Below are 15,704 nucleotides of genomic sequence, written 5' to 3'. Positions count from 1 at the left end.
GCTTCATCTTAGAATCTATCACTTTTTACAGCTTCAATTATTATATTCCTAGAAATGTATTTTCTTTTCCATAAACCAACTTGATTCTTTGTGTGTCTGTATGTGTGTGAACTAAAAACTGAGCAATGGAAAACAATGGACAGGTGTAATCCTGGAGAGAAGGGGTCTCTGAGCTGCATCTTCCAGCCATGACCTTTAGTGTGCACTGGAATGGATCACAGCCAAGTGGAAAAAGGCCAGGATAAGAGTCAGCTCCTCCAGGTCTGAGGCTATGCTTTTCAACCAAAGAGGCAGTCAGTCTCTGACCCAATTTAAGTGACTTTGTGTCAATAAGTTTAATATATCGCTTGATGAACATAATACTGACAGTTAAACACGGTAGTGGTAGCAAAGTGGTAGGGGTTGATTCAGGACTTGCAAAATTTAAAAGTCCTACTGGTACCAAATGTACAGCCTGCCACTGGTATAAACTCAGGTTTTTTTGTCTGATGATAAAATTTGCTAGACGGCCTGAAAGATTTCAGTATGACAAGGAAAGTAAAAACCGGAGAAATATGTAAGGGCGCAAATATGTTTTCATAATAATGTACTTATAGTGATGAGAAACAGTGTGACATCAGCCTAACTCAGTTCTGATTCAATATTTCAGCATGAATCTTTTAAGAGTTCATTGTTGGGAGTCAGGTTTGTTAACATGCTCTTTTTGCTTTTTTAAAAACAACCATTTTCAAAATCATAACGTACCAAATGAAATGTAATTCTCCCTGTTACAACAAATATTACATTCAATCCAGCAGTGTATGATATTCATAATGAAAACTAAAGGATTCAAAGTCACATTGCACACAGGTATATTGCTACATTGTAGTAATAATGGATTTACAGTAACTCTAACAACTTCTTGTAGTTGACAGAGCTCCCTTCAAAGTTTTTGGTAAAACACAGAGAGAATACAGTTGGATCGAAAAAATAGTCCGCTGTGTTATGTTTCGTTTTTTTGGTAATACAAGATAGTTTTTTTTAAGTCATCTCTCAGCTTTCAACTCGCAGGCATGTAGTGAAATTTGTAAACCTTCTCTCAATTAATAAAGTCAAGTAAATAAGTCAGTATAACTATTGACTCAAAATAAACTAAACATTTCACGTGTGACTATTCATCAACATTGCAGTATATAATACCTGCCTCAAAATAATAACTATTTTTTTTTATTTTTACAGTGGTCTCTATAAAATGAGAGCGAAACAGAAAAAAACAAAAGTGTGATGTCATCAACTTGTCAAAACAATGCCAGCAGCAGCCCAGGCATCGTTTTTATAGATATACACTTCCACCGCGTAGTGTCATTAACTTTGCTGAACTTGCCACAACAAGATATATAGTTTAACAATAACAACTCTAGGGCATATTTGTTATCAATTTGTTGTTTTGTTGTCCCCAAGGATGCACTCTTAATATAGGAGGATACAGTTAATGCAGAAAAATACGAGCCTGGGTAACGCCTCATGAGATAAATGTAAAATATTCCCTCAGGGAGTTTGAAAACTTTTTGCCCGCAGAGTTAAAGCATCTAAAGCTACATCAAAATATCTGACATGTGTGCAGCAGAAAATTGTCTAGAAATAATGGAGAAAAGCTCGTGGCCATTGCATCCAGTGATTTAGTTTTAGCACACTTTAGGAATGTACTGATACGCTTTACTCCAAACTCAGTACAGCAGGTCTACGATAATTACAAAATGTGATTTGTTTTTAGCATAAAACACTTTGCTAATGGTGCTACAAAACATATACACTAAACTTAGGTGGTAACACAATGTATTTTAAATAAATGCATTTGCAAAAAAACACCAAAACCTCAATACGCAACAATATATTGCAAGAACATATCACCGTATACTTTTGATAAAATAAGAACAGAAAAATAAGTAAAAATTTAAAGCAGACAATATTTACACATCTGCAATGCACTGAATCACAATGTTAAGTCAATGTAGAGATGTAAGGTGAAAGGTTAGAATTAAGTCTAAAATCAAAGAAGGCTGTGGAAGAAAAAGTTTACATTTCCTCATATGCATACATTTCCAAAGTGAAGCTAACCAACCAGTGATCTGGGGGCTGCAGCACCTGAATCGAAGCTGCATTTAACATAATTGTTTTGAACTGACTGAGATTTTACGCTGCGTGGGAATTCATTGTCATGGTTCACCATCGCGTCAACCCATGTAATTATTTCAGACTGGAACGCTTTATACAAAGAGAGAATGAAATAAAACACTGCATATACACATTTCTATAAGTTGACCTTCACCTTTGTGTGATAAAAAAAACCTAAATAAAAAAATGAGATGCAGCCAGAAAACATAAAAAGTTTAAATGGGAAAAACAAAGCAGAACGTTTTAGTCTCTTAACTTTGATATAGTTCTCAAATGCATATCAGTGCATCTTCATTTGTGAGTTTTTTTTTTTTCTTTTTTCAGTTGTTCATGTGTCAGTTTAGGTCCTGCAGTGAGTTACTGTGCCAGATTTATTTGTGCACTTTTTTGTGCACTTGGCCCTGACATGTTGATACTTTGCTGTCTAGTCATGTTCAGTCAAGTTGTTATTCACATGTTCTTTGTGTTCTCCTTGTAATTACAATTGTTTTATTATTTCTCCACTCAGATCCTCCAGTCAGTGCTTAACCCCAGCTTTTCCACATTATGTTAATAACTCTCACTTGATCCAGTAATCACCCCTTGTGCGCACATATATGATTTACTCTCTCTTTCATTCAGCAAATTTTATATTCTCCTGTTTCCTGTTAATGCAAGTCCTATTAAAAAAAAAAATCTTTCATGTGATTTTGTCTGCCCAGTGCTGACTTTTGGGAAATCTCTCAACACACATTTTGACACACGTACAAGACACTAGTTATGTGCCAGATGCTATCTGCCATTCTGTCATCACAAATGTCACTCATATCTTGCTAACTCTTCCTGTGAAACAGTTTTACATTCACAATGTCCATGTTTATTCAAGATTATAAATATTTTTAAGCAATGATTTTTTTTTGTTTCCTCTTAACAGGAGAAAAGTGAAGAAGCTTTGTTTCAGCCAACTGACCGACAGTGCACAGAGAGCACAGAGTGCAGCGCAGGGTTTGCGCTGCACTCCTTCATGCTCTATCCAGCAGGAAAAAATTTTATTCCTTTGTTTCCTAATTAAAATGAGTGAAAAGTGAAAGAACATAATCAAAAATGTTTGCCATTTCAAACCAAAACATTCTAAAACCTTGGCATATCTTGACACCAGGGATGACCCATGAATACTCTTGCTGCTCTCACAGAAATGAAAGCCTAATTCTATTTCCAGCCACTTTGCTCTAACACAAGATGGGAATTAGATTTTCATGAGTTGGAATTTAATCAACCTGAAGGCCCTCAGCTATCCAGCACGCACTGTTCTTATCTTGTCTGAAAGGGCACAATAAGCAAGTTTATTCGTAGATAAAAAAAAAACATATGCAAGGTTACCTCACATGTTTGCACTCAATTGCACACATAAAAAAATCTTCTGACATATAAAACGTTACAGGCTAAAAAATAATTTTAAGGACTCTATGGTAAAATTTTATTTCTAAGTATGGGATTATTTTTCTTCTTTAATAAACTGTATTAAAATAATTCATTTATGAATTACTCTGAAAACAAAAGGGCCTAATGAGTATAATAGCAAACAAAAAGCCACAAAACTGCCTGGAACCATTGCCTGAGGACAAATGACATAACAGCACAAAGCTACAACTTGTGTGTGGGCGTGTGCGTCTGAGGGTGTACTGTTGTGCGGAAAGATGGCTGCCCCTGGGGTCCTCCTGCATTATTAATACAGGGATCTGTAGTTAGGGCTGTTACTCAGAAATAATATCGCTGCCTACTGCATGCAATTTCAACATGATTTCTGCTCTGCACGCCCACCGACCAATTAATCTCTCTCATTGTTATTATTCTGCTGTAAATCCATAGAAAAAAAAAATTGGCATTGACTTTTCTTAAACGTTAATAATCACATATCGGGGGAGCTTTTAGGTGAAAGCTGCAATAAGGTGAATTGGACAAAATCCCATCACCATTCAAGTGGGTTGTGACAAACTGGCCTGGATGACCAATTAGTGTCTGGGCTACATCAGCTTGCCAAACATATTCCTTTATAATTTCATCTCCTCTGACATCCATATGTCCATGTTTCCAGTGGCTTTTCTGGGCTTGTCATTGACTACATACTGTTGACCAGTTAGGTGGAAAGAGACAGACAGTTGGAGAGAGACACTGTTGTTGTTATTGTTAGTTTCACAAATGTCAGAGAGTCTGCAGGTTTTGGGTTAGTCACCATCCAGTGCAGTACACCAGGTAGAAAATCAGTCATGTCAGCCATCAGTTACACATAAACTGAGTATATTTGAGTCAGCAGCCTCCGCGTTGACTCTGCAAGGAGAAGGAGCTGAACGAGGTGTCAAAACAACTTCACTCAGCCTTGGGCAAACACCCAGCGGGTAAGCCATCTCAGCAGTTATTTATGCTAGTTTAGAGCCCCAATAACCAATAACAATATATCATAACAATATGTAAGCAAAAGAAAAAGGGGGGGACTGTTAAATCTGTTGTCCTGCTCTTGCCTAAACAATGTTTTGTTTGGTCAAGTGGTCTGGATCTATAATTGCAAACCCTAATTTTAAAAATATAATGTAAACCAAAGCTTAGTAACGCCACATTTCTATAAGAAGTAATGTTTTATGGAAACTGAAAGGGATGTAAAGATTTCTTAAGTAGTTTTTGTAATTTTGAAGTTGTTTTAATATGCAGATATTCTTTGCTTGTTTTTTTTTAAATATTCTGTACTGTTGTAGTCTGTTTTGTTTTTATTTCAATTGATCAATTCCTTGATTTCAGTGCACTAGGTTCTAGCTTATAAAATATCTCTGTCCCCGATTTACTTCATTAGTACATGTAGACTGAGGATTTCTTCTTGGTTGCTAGTAAATCCTTGCCTTTCTTATGTTGTGTGAATGCATTATCAAGTCTCACTTTCAGTCTTGTCACGCTCAGCAGATTAATTTAGATTCTGTGTTCTCTTGATTTCCTGGAACTGCAATGCCTTTTGTTTTATTAATAAAACCTTCTTTTTTTTTTTTTACTTGACAAACTCCAGACTCCCAGTTTGTGTTTATGTCCTGTGCGTCTCTGCAACACACTGTAGCAGCACACTTTCCCTTCTAAGGTTTTACACAACATTTCATCATTTGACAATTTCTGCTCCTTACCAGGTATTAACTTTAGTTGGGGACAACAACAGGGGCCAGAAAAACTATGTCCAATAAATAAAAGATGTAAGTCCAACTATGGCAATAAGTAGTGTTGGACTGAAAAGTAGATTGTACTGTATAATAAGCTTAGCATGCGAGCATTTCAACCAGGAGTTGGATAATTGCTGTGGCTGCTGGTTAGGTGGAAATATATGGGGGAAGAAACAGGGACTGGAGACTGAAGCTCCAAGGAGAAGCTTTGGGCAAACAGGCGGGGCTTTGTGAGAGCAAATATTTCTCAAACATGCATGAAAGAATCAATGTTTTTGTTTATTTTGATGAGGAAATGACATTGTAACATGACATGAAGCTAAAAAAAATGTCAATTTTATATAATACCCCCACTTTAACTCCCATCATTTGTAATCTTTATGGCTTTGATTTCCCTTTTCTCGACAGTGAAAATCTTTTGGTTTAAATCAAAGTTTCTGCAAAAAAGTCTTAACATTGCTGCTCCAACACTAGGTGAATTTCAGACAGTTAATGAAGGACGCTACTCTCTCATTCTCACACTGTCATGAAAAGCAATTTGTAGAAGTGCTGGGCTTACAGATGCAGTTTCATCTCTGTTTTAATGTGACTTGGCGATAATTCAACCAATACTATACGTAAACGGGAAAAAGCTGGAACAGTTTGCAATTTCTCTTTCACTGTATACGTTCTTGCAAAGACTGAAAAAAATCCTTTCCGATTGGATCAACAAAACAACATGCACATAAAATTATACAGTTTCATTAGCCACACATGAGAACACAAGCTGGGATTTTGCAAGACTGACATACAGACAGAGATCAATATCAGCCCTCAAATACTGATTGTTGCAGAATGCCTGACACTGATCCAAAAGGACATCCCACGTTGTTATTATTGTTAATCAAAATATAAATATTTTTTATGACAAGTAGTTACCAAGTAATGTAATGGCTGGTATTAACTTCTAAAAGTTTACAGAAATGTTTGAGGTGTTGTAATATCAATAATCAAAACAACAAAACTCTCGAGTAAAGCAAAATCCTTCAGTAAGCAAGCTCTCTTTTTAAGTTATTTGCTGCCATCAAAACTCTCAAATATAAATTTTTATCTGTAAAAATGGAGTGGTAAATGTGGATAGTTTCATACCAATAAGATTTATTATTACAAATTTTATATTATGAATTTTTATCCGGAGAGCTAGACTTTGACAAGCTGGTTTTTAGTGTGATGCTTCTTAGTTATGCAAGTTCTTCAGTGAGTATTATGCCTCTCTAGCTGAACTGTAAAATGTCTTTGAACAATTCATTTTATTCCATCTGACCCTGAGTAGTTCTATGAATTACTTTATCTAAGCAAGACAACCTGGCATTTTGGTAATAGGAAATGTTTTATGATTGCTTCCTCAAACCTCCATCATCTTAAGATTGTTTGAAAAGTGATGCATCTGTGCTCCTCAAAAGCAGAGACATAGACAATTTCATACCTTTACAGGTCTGAAAAGCAGTCTAGCACTCTGGTTTTATACTAGAAAAACTGCAAACAAAAAGCTTACATTATGTGGGAAGATAAAATAGAGAGAAGCCTGCAGGTCTTCAAATGGCACCCTCTGAGTATGATCTATATAGAAGATTAATCTTTTATTTGTTTCAAATGGGCTTCACGGCGGAAGCAAATTTATTCTTCATTTGACAAAATACTTTAGGGAAAAACACAACATGAAAACAGGTTTTTAATAGAAGACATATTATGTAAACAAAACTGCCATGAAGAAACGGTCTCTACTGCTGACCTTTCCCTCAAACACACCCCGGCAATCAACAACAGCTGTACAAACCCTGTGCACAATAATTCATGCAAAAATCCCAGAAAAGGTGTCATTATAACACAAAGTAAGAGCTATCAACAGGGGTTCCTCCCACAACACTTTGGATGTGATTAAATAGCCGCTGATGCAAAGCTGATGTCATAGAAAGAAAGAAAATAATTCTTCACCTGTAAAATTTCGGAACAACCCACTTTACAGTTTTGTTTCGTTTTTTTTTTTTTTTGTCTACCACTCTGTGCTTTGCAAAAGTATCTACACCATTAGAACTTCTTCACATTTTATTTTATTCCAACAATACTTTTCAGCCGCCTTTACTCTCATACTCGCCGTGAAAGTGTGACCAGTTCCATGCACATTTTGTGTCTGTGTGTATTTTAATCTCAGTGAAAACACAGCTGTCCTCTGATGCCTCAGAGATTTGTGAGTGAAACTGTGAACAAACAGCATCTTGAACACAAATAAACATAGCAGACAGGTCAGCTGTAAACTTGTGGAAAGGTTAAAAACAGGATTAGTTTCCAAAACAAGCCAGCCCAAAATTCGAGCATCTTATGGAGAACTTCAAACTGAAAGCAATAAAATGGTTAAACTGCAAACCTACAAAGACATGGTCATCCACCTAAAATGACAGAGTTTTCTCATGGAAGCAGCAAAGAGGCCAATTGAAAATCTGGAGGAGCTGCACAGCTCCAGCCTTAGAATGTATTGAGAGTACAACTGTTATCCATGCATTCCAGAATGGCCTTTACAGAACAGTGAGAATATGAAAGGCATTGTTGAAATAAAGCTACTGAAGGTTTGCAATTAGAAGAAAAGGGAAATGGCAAACATGAGGAAGAAGCTGCTCTGGTCAGAGGAACCTGAAGACACCACCCACACTGTTAAACATGTTCATCCTTGAACTTGCCATCATTGATCATGCTCCAACATATATGCAGGTGCATCGTAAAGTATCACATTATTTTGTCTTTGAATTGTTAGTACTAACAGTCTGTTCACATAACATTTATGTCTTTCTCCTTTTGTAAGAAAAAAGATAACAGAAGCTAAGAAGGTTGTGGGTATACATGCCACCTTGCAATCAGTCAAAACTATTTCTGCTTCACAACATTGTTTTCTCGATTAAAGTGTGAAATTTCTATAAAACATTATAGAAAGTCATTAACAAACAAAACACATCAAGAATGCAGCAAAAATATAATATTACTGGTAATCTTTGCATAATTCAGTGAGAGGGGAATAACTGGTGCTGCCAGTCTCTTTATTTCTTAAGCATTCTGTTTGAATTTAATTAACAAGCTCTAAATATGTCAATTCTAACAAAAAAGTTATTCTGTCACACAAACAGGGGAAGAAGAATATAAAAAATTATTGTCATGTCTAGTACTATTTTGAAATTGTATATAAAATGTCATTTCATCCTATGTTAGCCACAATTCCTTGAGGGTATAGCAGTAGCAGGAGCTTTAAATGACCCCTGACCTTAAAAAAAATACTTGAAGTTATATTATTCCAGAGTCTTTGAAACCTTCAAATGTACTTATTCTTTATATTTTTTGAGGACCAATAATGCCTCGTTGCCTTCCTCTCTACAGAGAAAGTGTCCATCATCCTTATTTGTGCAACACTTGGGAAAGGGACCTTCAGTGTGTTGAATCTGAATGTGTAGTCAGAGAGGCAATTAGAAGCTGCTTTCTCCAAGGTCTATGAAATTTATATTTCAAGCACAACAGTAAAAACTGCCGAAAGAATCATCTCTCTAAGGCGGAAACTTGACCTTGGTCAAGTAGGTTATGACTGCATGGCTGCAAAACTAATCTTCATGGTCCAAGTTAATCTATTTATTAAGGTATTTATACCTTAATAAAGGTACTGCTATTCATTTTCTTAACAAAGGTAGCAGAGCATTCGTGTCCTTCTTTCTGATTGTAGCTGTTATAAAACATACACATTGCTAACAGAAGGCTCATCCTCCGTCAGTCACGTTTCTGTCAGAGCCAATTGTGACACATATAACACAAAATGGGCTCAAAACCTGTGTGTCTTAACACTCTTTATGATCTACATGAACTTGAATTTTCAATATGTGAAACAATTCTCCTTAGCTTAGAGACAACCTTATTTACTTCAGTAGAGAGATTTCAGTAAGGTGATGGTGTGGGACCGCTCTGCTTCATCGGGTATTTGGTAGAACAATGAGTTTTTGCTCTCTGTCTGAAAATCACTGGGGTTATTCATCTAAATTTCAATAATCAAAATCACACCTGCAAGTTCTTTTCTGAATGGCTCAAGAGCACAAACTAATGATTTTGGTGTGGTCTAGTCAAAGTCTAGACTTAAATCTGATTGAGACGTTATGAAATGACTTTCATGACAGAAAAGTGGCTTTCAGTGTGGCTAAGTTAAAGCCTTTCTGGAGAAGAGAAGGTGGAACTTCTTATACATCATTAAGCCACAGATCAATCAATTATTGCAAATGTCTGACAGCAGTTGTTTCTGGTAAGGTTGCAAAAAACCGTTAGAAGGCTTCGGGGTGATTAGTTCCTTGCATATGGTTAGGATGTTTTATGAATAAAAAAAACAAAATTAATAAAATCATCCCTTAAAAACTGCATTTAATATTTACTTGAGTTATCTATGTCTCACTTTAAAAGTTAATCCATGTTCTTGAGAAAATTAAAACCCACAAGAAAATAACAGAAGAAATTCTTGGATAACTGTTGAAACAGCTTTTTAATGCTGCTAGGAAAGTCACTATAGTCTCATTTCTTTCAGGCAGACAAGTTAATTATGACAAAATATCTGGCTTTCAAGACTGCAGTAAGTGAGTTAGGTAAAAGAGAATCATAACATTTATAAAGGCCATGTTGCTGTTTAATGCTACACAATATTTATTTCCTTTACTAATGAAAATCTGGAAATAAGTATAATTGTGAAACTACATTCCCTAGAAAAACTCAAAACAGACATAAAAAAGTATGCAACCTAACTAAGACAATAGTTAGTAGTTGGTAAGTCGAAGGACAAAAATCTGAATAAAAAAAACAGCATAGCTCAATCTTTCATCAGCCACAAACACAAAATCCACTCTAAATAATCTCATGAGCTTGTTTCCACCAAATTTCTAAAGCTTCCCTCCTTACCCGGCCCGTCAAAACTCATTAGGCTCTCGGGATGGCTAATGTGTTTGGACTTTCATCTGGATTCGTGACAAACATACACCCGATCCATTGTGACAGAGTAATAAAACATGGACAAAAAAGGCTCCAATTAGGCCCATAATCAATGGAGATGAGCAATTAATGCCTGGTAGGAAGCAGGGATTCTGACTTTTAATCAGGCCCACGTTTTCTGTGCCCATAAAGTTGACAGTGGTCCATAATGAATAATGCATGCGTCGTTAATGGTAATGTTCCTATCACCCACCTTGATGATACGCCTGAGCACAACGGATCACATTACACTTGGTGGTTCAGGCATCACAATAAAATTGATGGTAAGGTCTCTCTACATCACTGCATTGCTGGCACTACTGTAACCTTGATGAATTTTATAGCTCCTTATTTATTTGAATTTTTAGGATTAGCTATTTCAGGTTCTTAGTAGCTTGGTTAATTTAAATAGAAATGACTAGGCTGTATAAAATAAACTGTACACTCAAGAATTATATGGATAAGTATAAACATTGTTAAAGGTATAGTTTGAGGTTTTAAATGTAAGGTTAATAATCATCTCACCTTCTGTGTAAAAATGGAAATGCACTTTAACTTCAGGCAGTATTAATGAGGTTTATCTGTCTTTGCAATGTCTAATTAATTATGGAACAACATTTTAGTGATGCTCATATTACCATCTTTATAATGGCTTGAGCATTTCAAAATGGATTTTATTTACATTGTATTTGATGGACCAGCAAAAGTAGAGCATAATTGAAAAGTGGAAGAACAAGTGATGTAAGACATGTTATGAAAATGTTTTACAAATAAAAATATTTAGCGTGGCATGGCTTTGTATTCCTCCCTATTTACTCTCAAACACCCAAAATAAAATCTAGTTCATCTAAATTCCGACAGTAGCCACCGAAGTAGTGAATGTACATAGTCTGCCTGTATTTATGTTAATTTCAACATAAATTCAGAATTTCAGCAAATATTAATGACCATATTGTATCATGAATGGATAAGGCTATGTAGAATATTTACCAAGGATAAAGTTACAAAATATTCCATGCAGAGCACTGTGCATTGTCACAAATACAACCTACTATATGTCATGATAATATTCCTTATCTGACAGGCTTGTAACCATGGTAACACAGAAGGAGCTGTAGTTATCTACACCCCAGGTAAAAAGAATCTGATGACACAAAAAGTAGTAGTCATGCACTCCTTAGATATGGCCTTTATGGAGAGGCAAGAAAAAAAAGGCTTTGTTAAAAGAAAACCTGAAGAAGTTCTGGTTGCAGGCTGTCACAAGCAATGCAGAGGACACAGCAAACATGTAAAGACAGGGCCTCCTGTGAGGTAAGATAGGTGGAAAACTTTTTAAACATATTCAAGGCAAAAATCAATCAAAGATTCATATACTTTTGCTGGTTACTGTAGATTAAAGCATTTCGGAGAAATTCCAATTCTATTGTAAGTGTTGTTTATGTAGTAATCTTTCAAATTTTTCTGAAAACAGGAAGCTTAATCAAAAAAAGACAGAACATTTTAAAATGGGCCATAGCAGGTATGTTCTGGTTCCTGAGCATTACCTTCAGTGTTGACACAGGTCACATTCTGTACTGCAGCTCCAGGACCACATGAGCTATTGGTGGGAATGCATTTTCCGTTTTGTTGGATTTGCCACAGGTAGCAGGCAGGATCCTCACAGGGGATGAACTCCATCAGATGAGGGCAAGTCCCCAGACTATTACTGGACTCCCACAACACCTCTCTCTTCCTTTGTCTGAAACCTGATGGAGGGCAGACAGCAAAAAAAGTGCAGAAAATGTGAGAGAAATGACAGATTTTTCTGTGTTCAGGATTAGGCATGTTGCCTTTCTTATAGATTAAGCAGCAAACAATAATTCTCTATATTGTCACATTGATATATTTTAACTAGAATAGATAGTTTGTTTTTGTATAAGCTAAGTGTGAGGCAGGGATAATAGTTGTCATGTTTCTCATAAAAAATAAAAATGAATACAAAATAGGAGTTTCAAAGAAGAGAGGGCAGAGATGCAATTTTGTTTTCCCCTCGATGTCAGTCCAGATATCTCTGCAGCAAAACAAAAACACTGACGTATTGTTCATTCAGATCACTGTAGGTTCAACAATTCTTAGGAAATAATTAAATAATAAAAAAATATACATATCAGTCTGCATCTGTAAACTTTCTCACCTTTCTTCAGAACCAAGTTAGCAGAGCAAAAGAGATTGTGTTATGGAGGCGAAATTGTTACATCTATTTATCCTGCTGTAAACTCAGGAACAGGAGCTCTTTTACCAGCAGACTGTGAAATTAAAAGAAGTTTTGAAAAAGAGCCAGAATGATCATCCAAGACAGACAGACAGACAGACAGACAGAAATCGATCTCCTGTAGAGGACATTACTGCATGTGGGATTTTGCCCTAGGAATAACCTCTCAGCGTCAAGGTAACTGCTCTGACTTGACTGTTTATATTTACAGAAAACTGTTGAGTCTTTTATTCGCGTTCAATGAAATGTTGATACTTCAGTAAAGAGACTGTTCATCAAAAGACAGCAGAAGAAGTATTTCTAAGGCACGAAGGAGGAAGACGGTGAAAATAATAACATAGCAGAGGCGACGGTGTGACAAAAGCCAGGAAGCAGGGTCAAGTTGCAGTGATTGTATATTTTTAACAATAGCATCCTGTCTTTCCAATTACAGAGTCACACTTTCTTTTTTATTACTGCCAGTATTTTTTAAACTAAGTCGTGATGGTAATTTTAAGCAGCATGAGTCTTTTTCCATAAAAATGTACTGCAACATATAGCATATTCATGTACATCTTGGTCTAACAGCTAATGGGTTCATGAAATTTACTGAATTAAAACCAAACCTATAAATTAAACCAAAAGCCAACAAATTAAAACCAAAGAATCCTGTAATTAACTGAACTGATTGTAGGAGCAGCATGAGGAGGCAGAACTGCAGCAGTAACAACTAAAATCTTTGCTCTCAAGAAACAGGACAGACTGCAGCTTCCTGGAAGTAATTAGTGATTGAAACAAGTGCTACACAATCATAATATTGGTGTAGCTCTTGTCATACCGATGAAACACATGGTCAGTATGGGAGAGTAAACAATCCTGGTGGGAACATCACTTGAAGAAACCTTTGCAAGATCCAACAAGAGCAGATCATTTAATCATTAATGTAAAATGTTTTAAGTTAAAAATAAATGTGTTGTGTATATATATTATTTAAACTATTAGACATATCCACTTTTTCCAAGAAATTTGGTGATTGATCCTTATGTGTAGGAAGCTAAACACCAGAGAAGGTGTTGAGTCATCTAATTCTATGTCAGGGCCAAATCAGCAAAGTAATGGCTGAAAGAAAATTCCCCAATTTGGTCAACTGTCTACTACCAAGAAGTATATAAATGCCTTGAACATTTTCTTTAACGTTTACAAATCACAAATGGTCCTTAATCCCTGGCTGCTCTGTTTTTCATTCTTCATGATGCTGTTTGTTCATAAATGTTCAGTAAAACACATCTGAGGCATTCAGAGAACACTTTAATTAATACTGATAATAATATACACACAAGAAGCCTATTGACTAGCAAGGTAACATCTGAAGGGAATAGGTTTTGGTGGACTCAATAAAGTAACATGAGTATTTACTTAGTATCAGTATTATTTTTTCTTTATTTCTTTTTCTGCCTCCTTTGGAATGTGTATGGATGGATGTGTGTGTGTATGTCGTGTTGCTAGAAGCTGTTGCAGGGACTGGATCTCTGCTGGATGTTTGTCTTGTGCTTAGACCTGGACGGGGTGGGTTGGGTTCTGGGAGAAATCAGCTTGAACTTCCTCTTCTCTCTACCTATAACTACCGTGTTTTCATTGTACTAATGTTTGATGTATGTCAAGCTGTAAAATTCAATAAAGAAAGTTGGGAAAAAAAAAAAAAAGGAAAAAAAAAATAAAGTAACATGAGAGTAAAGGAAATACAAAACGTCACGCCACACTTTTCAGATTTGCATTTGTGAAAAACTAAAATAAAAACATTTTATATCTTTCATCAAACTAGCATTCATGACCTGCTTTTTATTTTTTCTATCATAGTAAAATCCTAATAAATATTTTGAAGTTTAGGGCAGTAGCACAATCAAATGTGAAGAAAATTCAAAAGGTATGAAAACTTTTGTGATCCACTAATTTTATTAATATTAAGTTGCCAGACTTTGACAGTGCCGTTGAGATCCAGATCACGTTTCTCTTTTTGTGTTTAACACAGCTGTCAGTGACAACTATGTCTGTGACAAGTTGTCACAATCCTATCAACAAATTACTTCAGCAATATTTTTTTTCCTGTGATTTTTAGTTCTGCGACCATAAAACCTGTCGTAGCACCATAAAACCTCAGAGAGAAAATCTGTTAAATATGAATGAGCAAAAATTTGACTCGAAGAATGGCAAGCACGTCATAAAGATGGGCCAAACAATAAAACGGCATAAAAATTATTGAATGACACGAACACGTTGAGTCATTATCTTTACGCCACTTACCTAGTCATCCACATCACCCTAGTGTCCTGTAATGTCATTCATATTCCTCACTCTACAATATCGATTTTCCTAAAGATGGATTGTTCATAAAATATTCATTTTTCCATGAAAAGGTCTCTATTGATTGGACATGTTCACATTTATAGTTTGAATTGACTTCTAAGCTTTTCCAATTCCCTGATGACAGTACAATGTTCTTGCTGGCAAAAAGCTGACAAATGAAACAGTTATTTCTAAGCCCTAGTCTCTCCCTTAGTGACACTTGAGCAGCAGACATGAGTATGTCTTTTTGAGACATACTCATTTTATTTTACTCTGACTCCAACTACCCAGTTGAAGGGCCCCAAATTCTTTTATTTCGAGGGTAGCACCTTTTAACCCTTAGAATACCAGTATGCAAATTACAGACATCTACCATCTACTGAAGTGAAGCTTTTGTTTAGCAGCCTGATCTGAGCGCAGCTACCTCTCGAACACCAAAGACACTCTGGATCGATTGCAGAGTAGCCCAGAGCACTTACCGCTACTCGGATCCAAGCCACAAGAAACGATTTCGCTAGGATATTAATAATTAAAAGGTTTCTTGGACATACCAAGTTTATTTCAGGAAAACAAGGACCGAAACTGTGATTTTTTTTTTCTTAATGCACTCTTTTTAAGAAATATACCTTCCCTCCAGCTGTCTAAGTTCCAGTAGAGACATTGCTGAGAATTCATCCAGTAGTCTCCCGTGTTCAATTGATTTCCCTGTACAGCTGCAAATACAATAGGCCAAGATAACATGAAAAGACGTGAAGCTACAGCAAGGCAATCTAAATTTACAA

The 15,704-nt window shown here is 35.9% G+C and overlaps 1 protein-coding gene across 3 annotated transcripts in view; it reads right to left on the bottom strand.

Moving 5' to 3' along the window:
* The window catches only part of thsd7b (thrombospondin type 1 domain containing 7B), a 208,933-nt gene that overhangs the window by 93,108 nt on the left and 100,121 nt on the right, over positions 1 to 15,704 (bottom strand). For all 3 annotated transcript variants that reach the window (XM_023337353.1, XM_023337355.1, XM_023337354.1), the window contains exon 8: positions 11,894 to 12,094. In XM_023337353.1, the coding sequence (XP_023193121.1) occupies positions 11,894 to 12,094 (201 nt within the window). The remainder of the gene's footprint in view (positions 1 to 11,893; positions 12,095 to 15,704) is intronic.

Source organism: Xiphophorus maculatus, chromosome 7 (assembly GCF_002775205.1).
Source record: "Xiphophorus maculatus strain JP 163 A chromosome 7, X_maculatus-5.0-male, whole genome shotgun sequence".
Taxonomy (NCBI): Eukaryota; Metazoa; Chordata; class Actinopteri; order Cyprinodontiformes; family Poeciliidae; genus Xiphophorus; species Xiphophorus maculatus.
The sequence above is the reverse complement of the archived record's forward strand: the minus strand, read 5'-3'. Positions and strand labels throughout refer to the sequence as shown.